Source organism: Mycena indigotica (genome assembly GCF_014461135.1).
Source record: "Mycena indigotica strain 171206Taipei chromosome Unknown Mind.scaff0014, whole genome shotgun sequence".
NCBI lineage: Eukaryota > Fungi > Basidiomycota > Agaricomycetes > Agaricales > Mycenaceae > Mycena > Mycena indigotica.
Window position 1 is genome coordinate 1,427,699 of NW_023503013.1, and position 15,551 is coordinate 1,443,249.

Here is a 15,551-nt window from a genome sequence, read left to right on the forward strand (position 1 = left end):
TGCAGCGCAGCCCGCAGTGGTCATTCCAGGGTGTTGTCAAAACGACCAGCTTCCATGTGGACTTACGACCTTGTCGAGCCGGGCCGGCTGGAGGCCGTCGTCGAGGTCGACGCCAACGCCCTACGTCGGCCCGGGGAGCTTGACCGCACGCGTCGAGCAGCCTGTGTTGGCTGGGATCGTAGGGCTCAAAGGCGTTGAAACTCCCTGCGATGACGCCGCCGCCGCACCCGGCCTCGCGGAGGAGGGCATCCATTAGGTACAACTGGAAGCCACGTCGGAAGGCGGCGTCGAGCGATTCGAGGTATGATGTGTCAAAGGGATATGTGACGCCCTGTGATGCCGTGACACATCCACCCTCTCCCGAAGTTTACATCGACGAGAAGATAACACAAAATCTGGTCAGAGCCAAGCCAGAAATGATTGTCGAGTGCCAGCCGAAACTCGGTGTGCTGTGGCATCGATAAGATTGACCCACTCTTAACTATTCATATCCGGCGCTCAACGTCAAGATGGGTCAAATGTTCCCAACGGCGGGCAATAACTGCTTATGTGCTAGAGCCTGTACCTCGGAAGCTGGTGGCTCAGTGAAACCACCATAAAACCCATGTTCGGTAGTTCCTCAACTTCGGTTCGTCATCATTCTCATGGCCTCCATCCTACCTGATTCAACGACAGTATGCATCGTTGGCGCAGGACCCAGTGGGTTAGCGTGCGCTCTCGGTCTTGCCGCCAGAAAAGTGCCGTTTGTCGTTGTCGATGCGCTCGAGTCGGGCCACAATAGCTCGCGGGCAGTCGCAATGCAGCCAGGCGCCTTAGAAGTGTGTCTTTGAAAGTCTTTGTGATCACCCCGCTAATAAAATTTTACAGGCTCTCAACTGGACCCATCCTAACCTAGCTAGTGAGCTCGCCTCTGAAGGCGTCCAGTCTGGAGTGGTCCAAAGCATCGATGTCTACGAGCGACCCGTCTTGCAGATACGCATGCACGATCTCGCGCCTTACACCAAATTCCCCTTCGTTCTCCTCATGCCCCAACACAAATTCGAGCAACGGATGCACGAGGCTCTTCCGAATGGAGTCGTGTATTGGCGGAAGAAGGTTTTAGGCATGCGAGAGAGCGGGGACCACTACGAATTGTCATTCGAATCCGGCGAAAAACTGACCGCGAAGTATGTCGTTGCGGCAGACGGGACGAAATCCACCATCCGTCAATTCGCTGGTATCAAATACCTCAACCCATTTACCGGCAACGAGTCTACTCCCGCAAGTAACGACCCATCATTTGTTGTTGCCGACGTCCTCTTTGAAGAACCAGTACCACCAAATCTTCCGCGAGATGGACTGCAAGTGATGGTTGGCGGTGGAGGCATGGTCTTGACAGCGCCGTTGCAGTCCGATGACCAAAAAAAGAACTTCTACAGACTCTATCTCGGGGTTTCCACTACGCCTCCACCTTCTCCGGATGCAGCCTATCTGCAGGCCGCGCTCAATACTCATGGACCGGGGTCGCATAACAAGAGCTACCCAGTGCCAAGAATCATGACTGTTCTGGAGAGTTCGCGTTTCCAGACCAGGCGGGCTCTCGCTGAGCAATATGTCCAGCAATCTTCTGGAGAAGCGTGTATTTTGCTGGTCGGAGATGCAGCGCATACTCACGGCCCTGGCGGTGCTCAAGGGATGCATTTGGCACGTATTCTTGTCTCCTTTCTTGCAAGGGTACTGACTACTAGTATAGGGTGTTTGCGATGGCTGTGAACTTGCGGAGGCCATATCAACTGGCTCACTCGAAAAGTTGAATGCTTGGGGTGTTCGTAGACGAGCCGTAGCTCGTGAAGTTATCGATATGGTCGAGGGGATCATGGAGGTGGAGCAAGGTAGGATGGACTGGGTGTCGTGGATACGGATGAACGTAATGTGGTTGGTGGCCAAGCTTCCGTTCGTGAATGGGGCATTGGCATGGAGAATGAGTGGGCTCGTACATTTGCCGAAGAGACCCGGTAAGTAGTGGGAGAGGCATATATTATTATAAGGTGGATTGAACAGTCCCGAATTAGTGTCATCCTAATGTGTCTTTACCTCAACTCCTTCAAGCCTATTCTTCAAGCGCGTATGCGATTCAGTATGTGATTTGGCGATGACCCCTTTAATGAATGGCAAGAAGAGGAAGAAGCACTTTCGTAGCAATGAGGGTGGGGTAAACTTGAGCTATGGGAGACGCACATTGACGCTGGTTCTCTCTTCTAGCTCCGTTATGGCTGTACCGGCAGATTTCGCAATAAAGCGGGCAATTGTGGTTGTTCCTGCGCCGGTACTACTCTCCGCCTCCATCCCGGCCTCTGTAATCGTCACCTTCGAAGTATATGTCAACTGCCTCTTGAAGCCGAGCATGTTCAGCTGGTCGACGATAATGAACTTTTGTGAATCGTTGGGGTCGTTCTTGACGTCGATGATGACCGGGTTCAGACGCATCAGTCCCGCTGGATCATGGAGAAAATCGACCACGGTCTGCACTGGGGCATTGATTGTTGTCGAGTAGGAGGCTTCGTAGTCGACGAAAAACATGACTGGAAGGCAAAAAAAACGGGAATCAAGAAAAGCTTGCACGGCTATGATCACGCAAATCCTTTGACATAAGCGCTGAAGCATCGTGACATCTGAATCCTTCCATCCGCGTCCACAACGTCGCGTTTGGATAGAATGGTGCGAGCCAAGCAAACGGCGCAGAAAAGCACTTCAGCTCGGTGTGTAAATGTATACATCAGACTGAATGATAATCTCACTGACGGGCAGCCCGTTTCTCCTGAAATCGTCAGCTCAAGCTGAAGCAGCAACTGGAGAGACGCGACCACCAGGGATCAAGGCGCGTTCTCACGCGTTTATTTGAACCGTACTGACCGTCAGATTAGACCGACCTTGAGACTCTTATCCTCAATGGCTTTGCATTCGACGGCAACGTCGCATTTTCGAAGAAGTATCCAATGGGCGACGCGCCAAATCCATATCTGGCTGTTGATGGTTTGGGCTCACTCGGTATTCCGCTCGGTCAACGTGATGCACAAGCATTCTCGTTCTCGGACAAACACATTTGTGAAGTCACATCTGACAAGGTCTCCTAGTACTTTCATCTCGCTCCCACATCCAATAATTGTCGTTTTACAGATCTCATTCGATAACCCACAGTGGAACTCTTGGGCTCAAGACACCATTGCGCAAGTCGTGGCGGAGAAACTAGCTCTTCCTGGACCCTGTTCTCTTGCGTTTCGGAAACTAGTCATTGGCAGAAGTGGTTGCGAGTGCGTTATAGTCTTTCACTTCGTGAGATACTAACTACTGCAGGGAACCTATAGTCGCGAAAGAGTTCGTTTCACACTCCTCTATGACCTGGAAGCTAATTAAAGGAATATCCAGCAGCTCTGCCGTCGGGCATGTCATCGTGTTCCTATCCAGTAATTTTGACGGCGGTCCACTCAATGTCAAGTATGGCGGCCGTCAAAATATCTTCAACGTTGCAACGGATAGCGGCGCTGCGACGACCATCGTCGCTTGGTATGCGAAATGTCAACTTGATTTCGGGTCTGTCAAGGACGGTTATCGCCTTGCGCTTGTCTACGACATCGAAATGGTCCCGCCCCTCGATTTGTCTTACTCTGGACCTCCCGATATGTCCGAACTGACGCAGAAGCTCCGTCAGATTCTGCAGACTTGGAAAGAGTCTGATAGCGTGGACCCACCAACCCATCTTGCATGTGTGTTGCGCAGAACATACAAACGAAGCACATCGTTCAGCTCCATGTCTCTCAAAGGAGCGGATAAACTGCTTTTGAAGAAGCTTGGTCCACTGGCACGCGAACTCGGTTTTAAGCTCCACCTAGCTCACGCCGAAGGCCAAATCCGGCTCCGGTGCTACATTCGCGGCTATGACCCACTGGGATACGAGGACTATGGGGACGATGAGTACGACGAGAGTGAATTCGAAGATGAAGGAAGCGACGATGACGGCGAACATATTTTGGAGGTCAAGCAGGTCGTCGATATGGGTGGGATGCCGGTGGATGTCGACGAACTGAGAATGGTGATGTATGACGAAGATGATCCTGGTCACGCTGCGTTCATTTGTGGACCGGTAATCGACCGGTCTAGGGCCCCCGATAAAACGGAATTTGAGAGGGACGAGATATTTGTATGTGGTCCAATTGCTTTGCTTTACCAGTCATTTACGTTGTTCAGTCTGCAAACCGCATAAAAAGTAGGATTTAAAACCCTTTTTTGACTAAGACTGACACATCAACAAAGCTTGGAATCGCACCGTTCTGTTGATCTGGTTGGATGACAGCGAGATTGGCCAGAGCGTTGTTCCCGGGAACATGCATGCTTATGCCGCACACTTCTTGAGCAAGTCGACTACCACGAATCCAACGCGCCGAGAAAAAACTGTTGCTGAAGCTCTCGTCTCACGCATCAAGGCATTTAAGTATCCCGTCGAGAAGAAGCACGCGAATGACGATGACTGGTTTTTCTCGACGGAAGAGCAGCAAGCCAAAGCAAAAAAGAAGGAAGCCTCTAGAATACCTGCTGCAGTTACTCTTCTGCGTCAATGCGCGGAACGGTGGAAAGACCTCGAGCTGTTGTTGCGCGTGTTGGCTATATCGGAAGCAGAGCAGAACATATCGATTGTTGGCGTTGACGGTCTGGCCTCCGCTTGCGGCACATTTGGATGGGATGTCTTGAAAGACTTGTAAGCAACTTCTCGTGTTTTTATCTCATTCTTACTCCTTGACAGCTGCGCCAAAGCAATCCAAACTGACCCTTCGATAACCCGCAAACATGGCCTTGTTGACCGCTTCATCGTTCTTGCAGCTGAACATAATATGCTTGATCTGGCTCGGTGGTGTACCGAACAGAAAGCTATATTGCCAGCCGTGGCAGAGGAGGCAGTAACTGGGGGAAAACGGCCTTCGACAGAAAATGACAAGACCATTCCAGCTAAGAAAAGGAAAGCTTAGCGGCTTCAGTCTTCAGTTGACAATGTCAAGTCAACAACAACAATTATTCTAACAACTTATACCTATTACTTACTTACTGAGCTTACTAGTGGCTACGATATTCTGCCTTCGGCTACTTACCATTACAGTACATATTTTCCTATCATCATATCGAGCTTAAGTCCATAAAATAACAAGAGTTTTGGCCGTTAAGGGTGGCATTGACGCGTCAAGTCACGTTGTGACTTGACGCATCATTTTTCTTGTTCTTGACCTCCATGGCTGCGTCTTTCGCGACTCCGTCTTCGACGGCAAGCCCTTCGCCATCCCCATCGAGAATGTGGTCCTCTTTGCCGCCCAGTACTGCACCATCGTCACCACCCCCTGAATCAGGCAAGACAACACCCAAGTCCGAGTCAGACGAGGTCAGTCTCCACAGTTCGTCGCTGTCCACTTACCAACCAACTATTTTACGTGCAGAACTCGAATCCCTTTCTTTCTGCCACCTCAGGAGTGCCTGAGACACAGGCAGAGGCGGATGACGATGGTCTCACTGAAGACAGGTACACGCGTTTGAAGAGCATTCTCGACCGCAGTGTCGCCTACAGCGCGCTCCTGAAACAACAGATGGAGGATGTTCGGCGAAGAACTGCGGAGGAGGAGCGAGCCAAACGACCGACCAAGCGAGTTCGTCGGGGGCGACAGTCTACAACTGTCACCGAAGAAGTGGAACAGCAGACCCCCAACGAGAACGTCGTACAGCAACCAGCACTTGTAACTGGTGGTCGTTTGAAGGACTATCAACTCGAAGGACTGGCGTGGATGATCGGCTTGCACAGTCAGGGCATTTCTGGTATCTTGGGTGCGAAAACTTTGTTTACCGAAAACGTCCTTCTCATGATATTCTGTAGCCGACGAGATGGGCTTAGGAAAGGTGCGTTCAAGTACGCGCAGCGTCGTTCTCGACCTATCATTGTGGACAGACGTTGCAAACTATCGCGTTCACGGCCTACTTGCGCGAAAAGATCACTCGCCCTATTCTCATTGTTTGTCCTCTCAGCGTCATGCATAACTGGATTTCAGAGTATAACCGATTCGCCCCAAAAGTAAGACTATCATTGCTGACTCTTTTCCCTCGCTGACACATCTTCAGATTCCCGTTTTGATGTACCACGGAACACCAGACGATAGAGCGGAAATGCGCAAAACCTATCTAAGCCTCCCTGAAGACTATCCTCCGAAAGGGAGAGCCCACAATGTTGCTCCCCCTCCGCCGAAGAAGGGTAAAGGCAATACCAAAGGCCGGAAACGCAAAGCTCCTCAGCATGAACAACCAGAGGCCCAGCACGAACAAACCCCTGCAGAGAAGGCTCTTGAAAAGAAACACGACAACCACTTCAAACAGTTCCCAGTGGTTGTAACGACTTACGACCTGATCATTCGAGACCGAAGCAAGTTGGACAAGATCCCTTGGGGGTAAGTCTTGTCTTATTTGTTTCGGACAATTGCTGAGTTTGGTCAAGTTACATTGTCGTGGATGAAGGTCATCGTCTCAAGAACATGGACTGCGCCTTGGTTCGTGAGGTCAAACGTTATCAAAGCGCGGGGAGGATGATTCTTACGGGAACGCCGTTGCATGTGCGTGCTCTTTCTGGTCTTATAATTGAGCATTTCGTGATGTCGCCACAGAACAATCTCGCTGAACTCTGGTCCCTTCTCAACTTCATCCTACCCGATATATTTAGTGACCTCGACGCGTTCCAAGAATGGCAGGTTATTCTTCAGCTTTCCTTGCGCTTTCTAACATTCATTGGAAGGTTCTCCCTTCCTCGCATGTCTGCACAGCTACAATCCGAACGTATGAGCCAGTTCGTCAGCACAATGCACACTATCCTCAAGCCCTTTTTGCTACGTCGTGTTAAGGCTGATGTCTTGGGTCAGTAATCTCCGTCTTGCTGTAACCTTTCTCAATGTTTATGACCAGGAAACGCTCTGCCGCCGAAAAAAAACTATGTTCTCTACGCGAAGCTGAGCGAAGCGCAAAAAGAGGCCTATGAGGCTGTCTTGTCAGGGGATTTGAGGAGTTGGGTCGCTGGGGGTGCCGCATCGGCGTTAAAAGAGCCTCAAGAGCCAGTCACCGAAGTAGATCTCGACAGTCCGCGAAAACTTCGAGCTCGAGGCTCGAAAGGAAAGCAGGCGATTGATCCAGTCGAACTGGAGCGCAAACGAGCAGAAGAAGCTGCAGCCTTCGCAAGGAAACGTGTCGGTTCGTCTTTGGGCCTTTCCTTTTGTGAGCCAAGTTGCTAACTTGTATTTTCAGCGAAACACGTCAATAACATGCATCTTCAAAATACCGTGATGCAGCTCCGCAAAGTATGCTCACATCCATTCTTGTTTGCTCGGGGCGATGATGATCAATGGGGGATGAGTACGTATTTTGTCCGACCTTTTGTTTCACGACTGAAATATTACTAGCACAACGCCTAACGCCAACGGAACTAGCTGCTCGTGAAACTGCACTTTTGAACGCGAGTGGCAAGATGCTGCTCCTCGACCGTTTGCTGGGCGAATTGTTCCGCAGGGGACACAAGGTTCTGTTGTTTAGTCAGTTCACGACGATGCTGGATATCTTAGAGGTGAATTTCTCTCTTTCTCCTACGCAATCCCTGATTCATTCGTCTAGGATTGGGCAGTCGACATGAAGGGTTGGAAGATTTGCCGGATCGACGGCGACACTCCGCCACTTGAGCGACGTGACCAGATGGATATTTTCCAGAACGGTGGTGATGCTCCGGACGCACCCAAATTGTTCCTGCTCAGCACGCGTTCTGGTGGCCTGGGTGTCAACCTAACTGCGGCGGATACTGTCATTTTCTACGACCAAGACTGGGTCAGTCACTTGAGTACATTTTTTGCTGCTTTTGCTGATGGAGTATTTTCAGAACCCGCAAATGGACATTCAAGCGCAAGACCGCGCGCACCGAATTGGGCAGACGAAGCCTGTGCTGATCTTCCGACTGATCACTGCGCTCACCGTTGAGGAGAAGATCATGCAAAAAGCGGGGGAGAAGAGGAAGCTGGAAGCTCTCGTTATTGCGAAGGGCAAGTTCAAGATGCCGACCCACGAGGGTGCCGCCAAAGAGCACAAAACGTCTATGGCGGAGATGGCTGCTGAGCTTTTGCGGCTGACGGCGGAGACGGATGTTGACAACGTGCTACATGCGGGCGATGTCGTGCTGAGTGACGCGGATATGGATGCCTTGTTGGACCGCTCGCCCGAGGTGTTTGCGGGCCGTGGAGAGGGTTGGCAGTCAGGGAGCGGCCAGAAAGATACCAACGGCAAGAGTGCCTTTGCGGTGTTTGAGCCTGCTGTGGATGAAAGTGGGGAGGGAATGGGTGTGGGTGTCGGGCTGGAGGGGATTATGGGTGAGACAGAAAGTTCTGATGATGATGAGGAGTCTGAGTGATCTACGTGATTCAGTTTCAGTGTACTATCTTATTCCATATCTGTACTACTTGTAGTAGACCGTGATTAGTTATAGTAGCTTTGCTTTTTTTGTACTCTGCTTCTCTGAAGTGAACTTGAGGCATCATTAGGAGAGCATTGACAGTAGCTACTACAATCACCGGGTGAGGTAGTGAGCAAATAATCCTTGGTGAACGGGAATGCAAAATATTTGTTCGCATCTTGGAACGGATATAATAATGCTAGTAGTTGCTAGTTCATTGACAATCCGCGTTCTCCAAGCTGTTAAAACTTGCGCAAGCTTTTTGGTAAGTTGCGTGGGTAGAGGAGAGATAATGTGCTTGATTCAGGAGAGGAGTCAGACTGTAAAAGTGAGAGCTCGAGATCATTGGATGGCTGAGGGGGAAATTTGCCGAGATAGAAAAAGTCAAAAAAAATATTGTGCTCCGTAGAGCGCCACTCTGAACTAGCGTGTCATCCTTGTGCAGGGGCCATGCTAATCTGGAGCAGGAATTAGAACAGCTGAAAGACCGTTACACTGAATAACTAACCTTCTCTGTATCGTTCCTAAGGAAGGAAACAACATAAGCCTTGGAGAGCACAGAGGACGACGGAAAGACATACCAATTTTATGTATGTCACTCCGAAGAGGACATGAGAGAGGGTGGAAGCTCGAAGGAGTCGCACTGACTGATGTAGTGCGCTGGCAATAGCGGGCTTGCGGAAGCGACGTCTGCGAAACGAAAGTCGGCATGCTCTGCGCATCACGCATCACAGAGTTGATCAATATTGATGATGTAAGCTACTCTCGTCAGCATCGTTTGTATGCATACTCCGTCATGAGCTCCCTCGCATTTCTAGTGACTGAGCTTCAGGTGCGAGCCTATGACCTACATCCTCAAACTACTCTAATATGCTCACAGTCCTTGGCGAGCGAAACTCGGCGGAAGCATCCCGACATTCGTGAGGTGGGTTTTGTAGAGGTTGCAAAGGACACGACTTCAATGAGCACAGGCTGCGGAGAAGTCTCTCGCCATCTTACGCGCTTCCCCGGAGCAGGCAACGGCAAACTTAGCGTCTGGTCCGTCGTGGCGTGTTTCTCTTTTAACATCCCTTCATTTTTTCAGATGGCCCACAATCTGAAGACCTGTTACGACCAGTGTTTATGGGATGCGCCACCAAGAATGCAAAAGTCGTTGCAATATCGCTCGGCTCGCTGCAACGGTTAATAGCGCTCAAGGCAGTTCCTCAATCGGCTGTCGAACGAATCGTGAACACAATGAGCGACGCGATGAGCCAGGGTGTTGACATTCAACTCCGTATCCTTCAAACCCTGCTTTCGCTTATCACCAACTTTCCTGCAGTTCATGGAGGACTTCTGGGAGATGTGCGTGGTGCTGCTTTTAACACTGAACGACCATTGACTTATGCTATAGGCTCTTTTACTGTGCTTCAAGTTGCAGGAGTCTAAAATTGCTGTTGTGTCCTCGACCGCTGCGGCCACACTTCGGCAATTGGTCATGTTCGTATTCGACAAGATGGTGGACGAGGACAGACGAGACGACCCTGACGTAGCGCAATGGCAAGATGTAAGGCTACCAAATGGGACGACCAAATCACTCGGTCCTTCCGCCCGCGACGCGTTCTCCGTCTTCGAGGATCTCTGTCTCCTCGCCAACTCTGAAAAACCCAACTTCCTCAAACTCGAATTCCTCCACAAGACATTTGCGTTGGAGCTCATTGAGAGCGTACTCACCAATTACCATGACCTGTTCCGCAAGCACACCGAGCTCGTGCTCCTCCTCCAACTTCACCTCTGCCCCCTACTTCTCAAAGCCCTTTCCGACCGACCCTCGTTTCCACTCACCCTACGATGCACCCGTGTGGTATTCCTGCTTCTCAAGCAGTTTTCTGCGGAGTTGGAGACAGAGGCGGAGATATTCCTGATGCTACTCATCAAAATCATTGGCGAGGAACACGCCGAGCAGGAATCGCGACCCCACTGGATGCGCGTGATCGCGATGGAGATCATGCGTGGTCTATGTAGCGATGCTGAACTTATTCGTAACGTCTGGGCCCGCTACGATGCGCGACATTCTGGCTCGAATGTCTTTGGTGCCCTTTTAACTGCGTTAAAACGACTGATCACCGAAAGACCTGCCCTATTGGGCGCGTCGACCCAAATATTTGGCGTGGGTGTGCAACCAGAGGGTGCTTCAGGGTACGGATTGGATGTTGGAGGCGTTGCTGGTATGGTTGCCAATGCGGCGAGTGCGACCGTATCTGGAGTTGTTGGAATGATGGGAGGTACCGGTGGTCTGAGTTTGCAAGGTTCTTCGATGAAACTGCAATGGTGCGCGTGCTCTTTTTTTTGTAGTTTATAACCGTCTCATTTGACTCGTAGTATTGACCAACTCGACAAAGCCGATGCTCCACCCATCCCAGACTCATACATCTACCTTCTCGGAGTTCAATGCATCGTCTCCCTGTGTGAAGGTTTTGCTGCATATACGGGTCCAGTTTATAGCACCATCGTTATTCAGAGGCCCAGGGCGGCAGGAGAAGCCGTCATCCGTGCACCTCCCGCCCTCGATCTCGCAGCTTTGCCTACTGAAGACCCAACTACAATCCAGCTTCAAACTGTTAGCGCGTTGTTGGAAAGTGGCTGGCCCGCTCTGCTCGCTGCACTTTCATTCATAATAGCTACCAACCTTTCGGACGAACTGTTCGTCGAAGTTCTTGCCAGCTACCAGGCCATGACCAATGTGGCTGGTATGCTTGGTTTGACCACACCACGAGACGCCTTCTTCACCAGTTTGGCCAAGTTTGCGGTGCCTACTCGCGTCGTTTCCAGCCTCGACCATTCTTATGGCACGGAAATGCAGACCCCACGGTCTGCCGCGTCTATCACCGAGAATCTCGGCTTTTCGACTACATCTACACAACCACCAGGTCTTTCGGAGCGTAACCTCGCATGTCTCAAAGTCCTTGTTTCCAGCGCTGTTTTCCTTGCGGGAAGTCTGGGCGAGAGCTGGTTTGGCATTCTGGAGGCTCTTCAGAATGCCGATTATGTTCTAACTTCGAAGGGTACAAGTGCCCCGAAGCGATCATTTAGTGGGTCGCTTCCGTCGACACGAGGGGCTCCCAGCTCGAGGCACGTGTTACTTTCCGACCTGGATCCGGATGCCTTGCAAGGCGCGATACAACGACTATTCGACGCGACGAAGAATTTGGAAGACGATGCGTTCAGGCATTTCGTGAATGCGTTATGTAAGCTCAGTTCCGAGATGGTCGGAATGCAAGCAGAGGCCCGAGAAGGAGATGGGCAGCTCGTTGATGCTCTGGAGAATAATCTGGATGAGCCCCAGAGCGCAACACTCTCTCCGCGAATAGAAATGCACCGGAGGCGAGTCAGTGGAATTCATTTACCTCGTACTTTGGTGAGCATTTTGACTTGTGTTTTTTTCGACTTCTTTGCTGAAGTTTATTACAGCGCTCTGGAGATTTCGGTATAAGTAAGTTAGGAGGAGTGTCCCTTCTCAATATCCACCGACTCATATATCGGTCACCGGATGTGGCCTGGGACATTACGACCAGCCACCTGCTCTCCATCATATGTTCTACCCACGCTCCACAACCCATTCGAGTCCAAGCTGCCCGTGTCTTGGACGACATCCTTGTCATCGTTCCACGAAACCTTTCAAGTACTGGCGACCTCCAAGCTCAGGTCCAGAAGCGCGTGCTTGATGTACTTGCTCAGCAAATCGTGATGGATTATTCAATACCAGGAGCGAGTTCCAATGCTGGAGTTGAGCTTCGGAAGATGGGTCTGGAGACTCTCCATCAGATCCTGGAAGCCTCGGGACATACTCTAGTCGTTGGCTGGGAGACAATATTTGAGATGTTGGGGAGTGTCTGCAAGCCCACATCTTTACCTCGATCTCGGTCAGAAGATACACTCTCAGCCGCATCATCTCCCGTGACGCGCACAAAGCCATCGCCACTGGGTCTAGGAAACCCAACTGAGAAAGGATCGGCAGCGCTAGTCAAGATAGCGTTTCAATCGCTCACACTCGTTTGCGATTCAGTGTCATCGCTGTCACCAGAACACCTACGACTATGCATCAGCACTCTCGGGCAATTCGGTCGTCAATCAGACACGAATATCGCGCTGACTGCTGCCGCAAGCTTGCTCTGGAGTGTTTCTGATGCTATTCAGTCCAAGCGAAAGGACGAAGAACACGAGCCCGAGTACAACGCGTTGTGGATGTTTCTCCTACAAGAGGTTCTTGGCCTTGGGACCGACTCGCGTCCCGAAGTTCGTGATGGCGCCATCCAAACTCTGTTCCGGACAATGCAGCTGTATGGCGCCACGCTTAGTCAGGCGACATGGGACGAGTGTATCTGGAAAATTACTTTCCCTCTTCTGGACGCGTTAACAGCAGAAATACGACGATTGGGCTATGTAGCTTCGCCCCGCGCGACAGAGCCACCTTCAGCGGTTACAACGATGACGACGACCGCCGCGGTACCTTTAGAACAGGCCTGGGACGACTCCAAGACGCTTGCCCTTCAATCTATTGGCTCGTTGTTGCACGACTTCTTATCGACCAAGATAATACAACTGGACTCGTTCGTGAAAGCTTGGGGAGTCTTTGTGGACCACATCCAAGACACTGTCCTGCTGGATAACCGCTCCATTAGCCCCCCCGCGCTGCGTTCTCTGGAGAAAGCTGTAAAGGCAGCGTCTGCGGCAGACACTGATGCCAAAGACAAGGTTGCCGAAATTTGGCAGCGCGTGTGGTCAATGGCCGATCAGGTTGGCGACGCTATTCTCAAACGCGGAAGTGCTGTCTCGCCCGTGCAGGGGAGTCCGCATAAGCCGTTCACCCAAGAAAGCCTTGTTGCCTTTTTGGATGTAATAAGGTGTACGAGGAATACGAGTCGTTCTTTGGAGAAGGCAGAATGGCCGCTGGAGCGATTAACTCGGCTCATGGCCATATTAAAGGGTGAGGCTTGGTTGTTTATCTGGGACTTTGTTAACAGTATTCAGGTATCCTTACTTACCCCAGTTCTCCGGACTATCGACCAGATATCGACCAGCTGCCGCCAGTTCAAGTACGTGTTTTGGTGCGGGCTATACCGATGATCTGACAAAGTCTTAGGCGATCGTACTCGAAACGATTGCGGACATTGATCTAACCGCTGCAGGCACTGCGTCTCTCGTGATGAGAGATCTTTCAGAGTTCGCGACTCTACCTTTCCTCGCTGCATTCGATGTGCCGCCCGACCCCAAGACACAAACACCGGCAAAGCGGGTCACGTATATCGCCCTAGCCAAGAAGGTCATGCCAACGCTAGTCGAGCTATTCTTGCGATTCAAGGAGCGGGAAGAGATTTATGCTGACGGGACGATCGAAGCACTTCTTTCTGTAGGTGATCACGTGATTGATTTGGAATGGATGCTAATGCATGGACACAGGCGTACTCCATCCCAGTTAAACTCAAATACGATTGCCCGCCTGCGTCGAAGTTTGGCAAAGACCAACCGCTATGGAAGACGGCAACGTCAAACTTTCTCAAGATCGTGAAAGAATGTGTGCTGCCGATGCAGAACATGGGCGATGCTATTCCGGATGAGCATATCGAAGGGATATGGAGGCAACTTTTAGATGTGTTCAGAGGAGGAATACTGGCGGACTGGTTTGTCTTTTTTTTGTTGTTATTGTTGTTGCTGAATGAGACGGGCAGCTCCATATTCGAATCCTTTCCGCTGGAAAAGCAAGAAGAGGAGGAGAACTTCGATCTGGCTCTTATTGGCGCGCTCGAAATCGACGTTGTCCCATATCTCGGGAACGAACGGGTGCCGGACTATCTTGTCGCGCAGCTGGCCAAAATACTACAACACGGGAGCCGCTTGTATAGTGTTGAGCCACAGTCGCCCGCGTCGTCTTCGGGATCAAGGGAGTTTGAGAAGGTTGATATTGAAACGATGTTTGATGCCGGGACGACAGAGGCAGCGGCGCTCGTTCCCAGAGAGCGATTCTCGTATTGGTGTTTCGACCTGTTGTTCTTGGTCTGTTCAGATACTACCAAGGGTAAGTTTTTATCTCTGCTCTCCCTTTCGAGTGACTGACTAGTTTTCAAGAGCAAGAGCTGGCTCGTAGGCGGCTGGCAGCGCTGAGCTTACCGTCACTACTCAGTCGGTGCAATAATGTGCTGTCATCATATGTTGCAGACGAGGCGCTTCGCGGGAACCTGCCTTTCTCCCGGGCGCGAGACGACGAACTGATATATGTCCTCCGCAAACTACTCGAGCTGCAACTGTGGCCCGGCTCGCTGTGGGCCGCGCTGTCACCTGACCCAACAAGATTCGCAGCTGAACAATCTCCGGTCGACACGGCCCTCTCGCCCAAGGAGCTGATTGCTGACGCGGTCCGGCGCTCCCGCGTTGCGCATCTATTCCACTTCTACCCGTTGCTGTGCGAGATTGCGTCAATACCGAGGCGGACGCCGGCAGCGTGGGTCGCGGTAAAGCAGGGGGCCAAGGAGCTGGATGCACGGACATTGGCGAGGGAGTGTCTGAAAGTCCTCGGCAAGGAGATGGGCGTGTGAATAGAGCATACTATACCGTTAATATCTGTACTTACCTTTTTTTACTTGTGTATCTAAACTACAATTCATGTAGTTCTGTGAAGGAAGTCACACTCAGGCTGTTGAAGGACAAGCCCAATGTTGGGGTCTTTGTTTTGTCTACAGACTTCTTATTTTGGGGGGCATTCAGAGTAATGAACCTCAGCATTCCAAAGAAGTAACATACTTGTGTTTCTTGCAATTGTTCCTTACAGCTGTTGAAGACCTCGTAATTTGACTTCCTTGCAAAGGTCACATGATGCTAAGTTACAATGTAAGTGAGCAATTGTCAGTGGTGTACATATAATTGAAGCAAACCTATAGGTAGAGCTGGTGTATTTCAGCCACCCAGGCCTTCATAGTTGCAATTATAATGAATGTCCTAATTGCAATAGGTTGTATTTTCCATTCCTAGTTCAGTATGGAGTCAATGTTTGTCTACAGAGAGACCCTTTTGATTCCAATTCAAACAC

General features: G+C 50.9%; 4 protein-coding genes across 4 annotated transcripts; 3 read left to right on the forward strand and 1 right to left on the reverse strand.

Annotated features, from left to right (window-relative positions):
• Positions 1-2,058: 2,058 nt before the first annotated feature.
• On the reverse strand, positions 2,059-2,559 carry MIND_01321500 (SWIM-type domain-containing protein; the record flags this gene model as incomplete). Its single annotated transcript, XM_037369667.1, has 2 exons — positions 2,059-2,169; positions 2,218-2,559. 2 exons carry the CDS (start codon positions 2,557-2,559, stop codon positions 2,059-2,061), a joined length of 453 nt encoding a protein of 150 aa, XP_037214165.1.
• Positions 2,560-2,694: 135 nt separating this feature from the next.
• MIND_01321600 (uncharacterized protein) lies at positions 2,695-5,000 on the forward strand (the record flags this gene model as incomplete). Its single annotated transcript, XM_037369668.1, has 8 exons — positions 2,695-2,738; positions 2,788-2,857; positions 2,904-3,104; positions 3,157-3,290; positions 3,334-4,177; positions 4,225-4,243; positions 4,291-4,732; positions 4,778-5,000. The coding sequence occupies 8 exons, from the start codon at positions 2,695-2,697 to the stop codon at positions 4,998-5,000; spliced, it is 1,977 nt and encodes a 658-aa protein (XP_037214166.1).
• Positions 5,001-5,257: 257 nt separating this feature from the next.
• On the forward strand, positions 5,258-8,446 carry MIND_01321700 (SNF2 family DNA-dependent ATPase; the record flags this gene model as incomplete). Its single annotated transcript, XM_037369669.1, has 12 exons — positions 5,258-5,404; positions 5,460-5,841; positions 5,891-5,913; positions 5,963-6,085; positions 6,133-6,455; positions 6,503-6,617; positions 6,669-6,915; positions 6,964-7,245; positions 7,300-7,407; positions 7,455-7,615; positions 7,663-7,869; positions 7,922-8,446. The coding sequence occupies 12 exons, from the start codon at positions 5,258-5,260 to the stop codon at positions 8,444-8,446; spliced, it is 2,643 nt and encodes an 880-aa protein (XP_037214167.1).
• Positions 8,447-9,266: 820 nt separating this feature from the next.
• On the forward strand, positions 9,267-15,060 carry MIND_01321800 (Protein MON2; the record flags this gene model as incomplete). The annotated part of the gene is made up of 12 exons (XM_037369670.1): positions 9,267-9,320; positions 9,369-9,413; positions 9,460-9,526; positions 9,573-9,832; positions 9,882-10,798; positions 10,850-11,885; positions 11,939-13,454; positions 13,499-13,563; positions 13,611-13,877; positions 13,928-14,148; positions 14,197-14,543; positions 14,594-15,060. The coding sequence occupies exons 1-12, from the start codon at positions 9,285-9,287 to the stop codon at positions 15,058-15,060; spliced, it is 5,244 nt and encodes a 1,747-aa protein (XP_037214168.1). The 5' UTR covers positions 9,267-9,284.
• Positions 15,061-15,551: the final 491 nt, after the last annotated feature.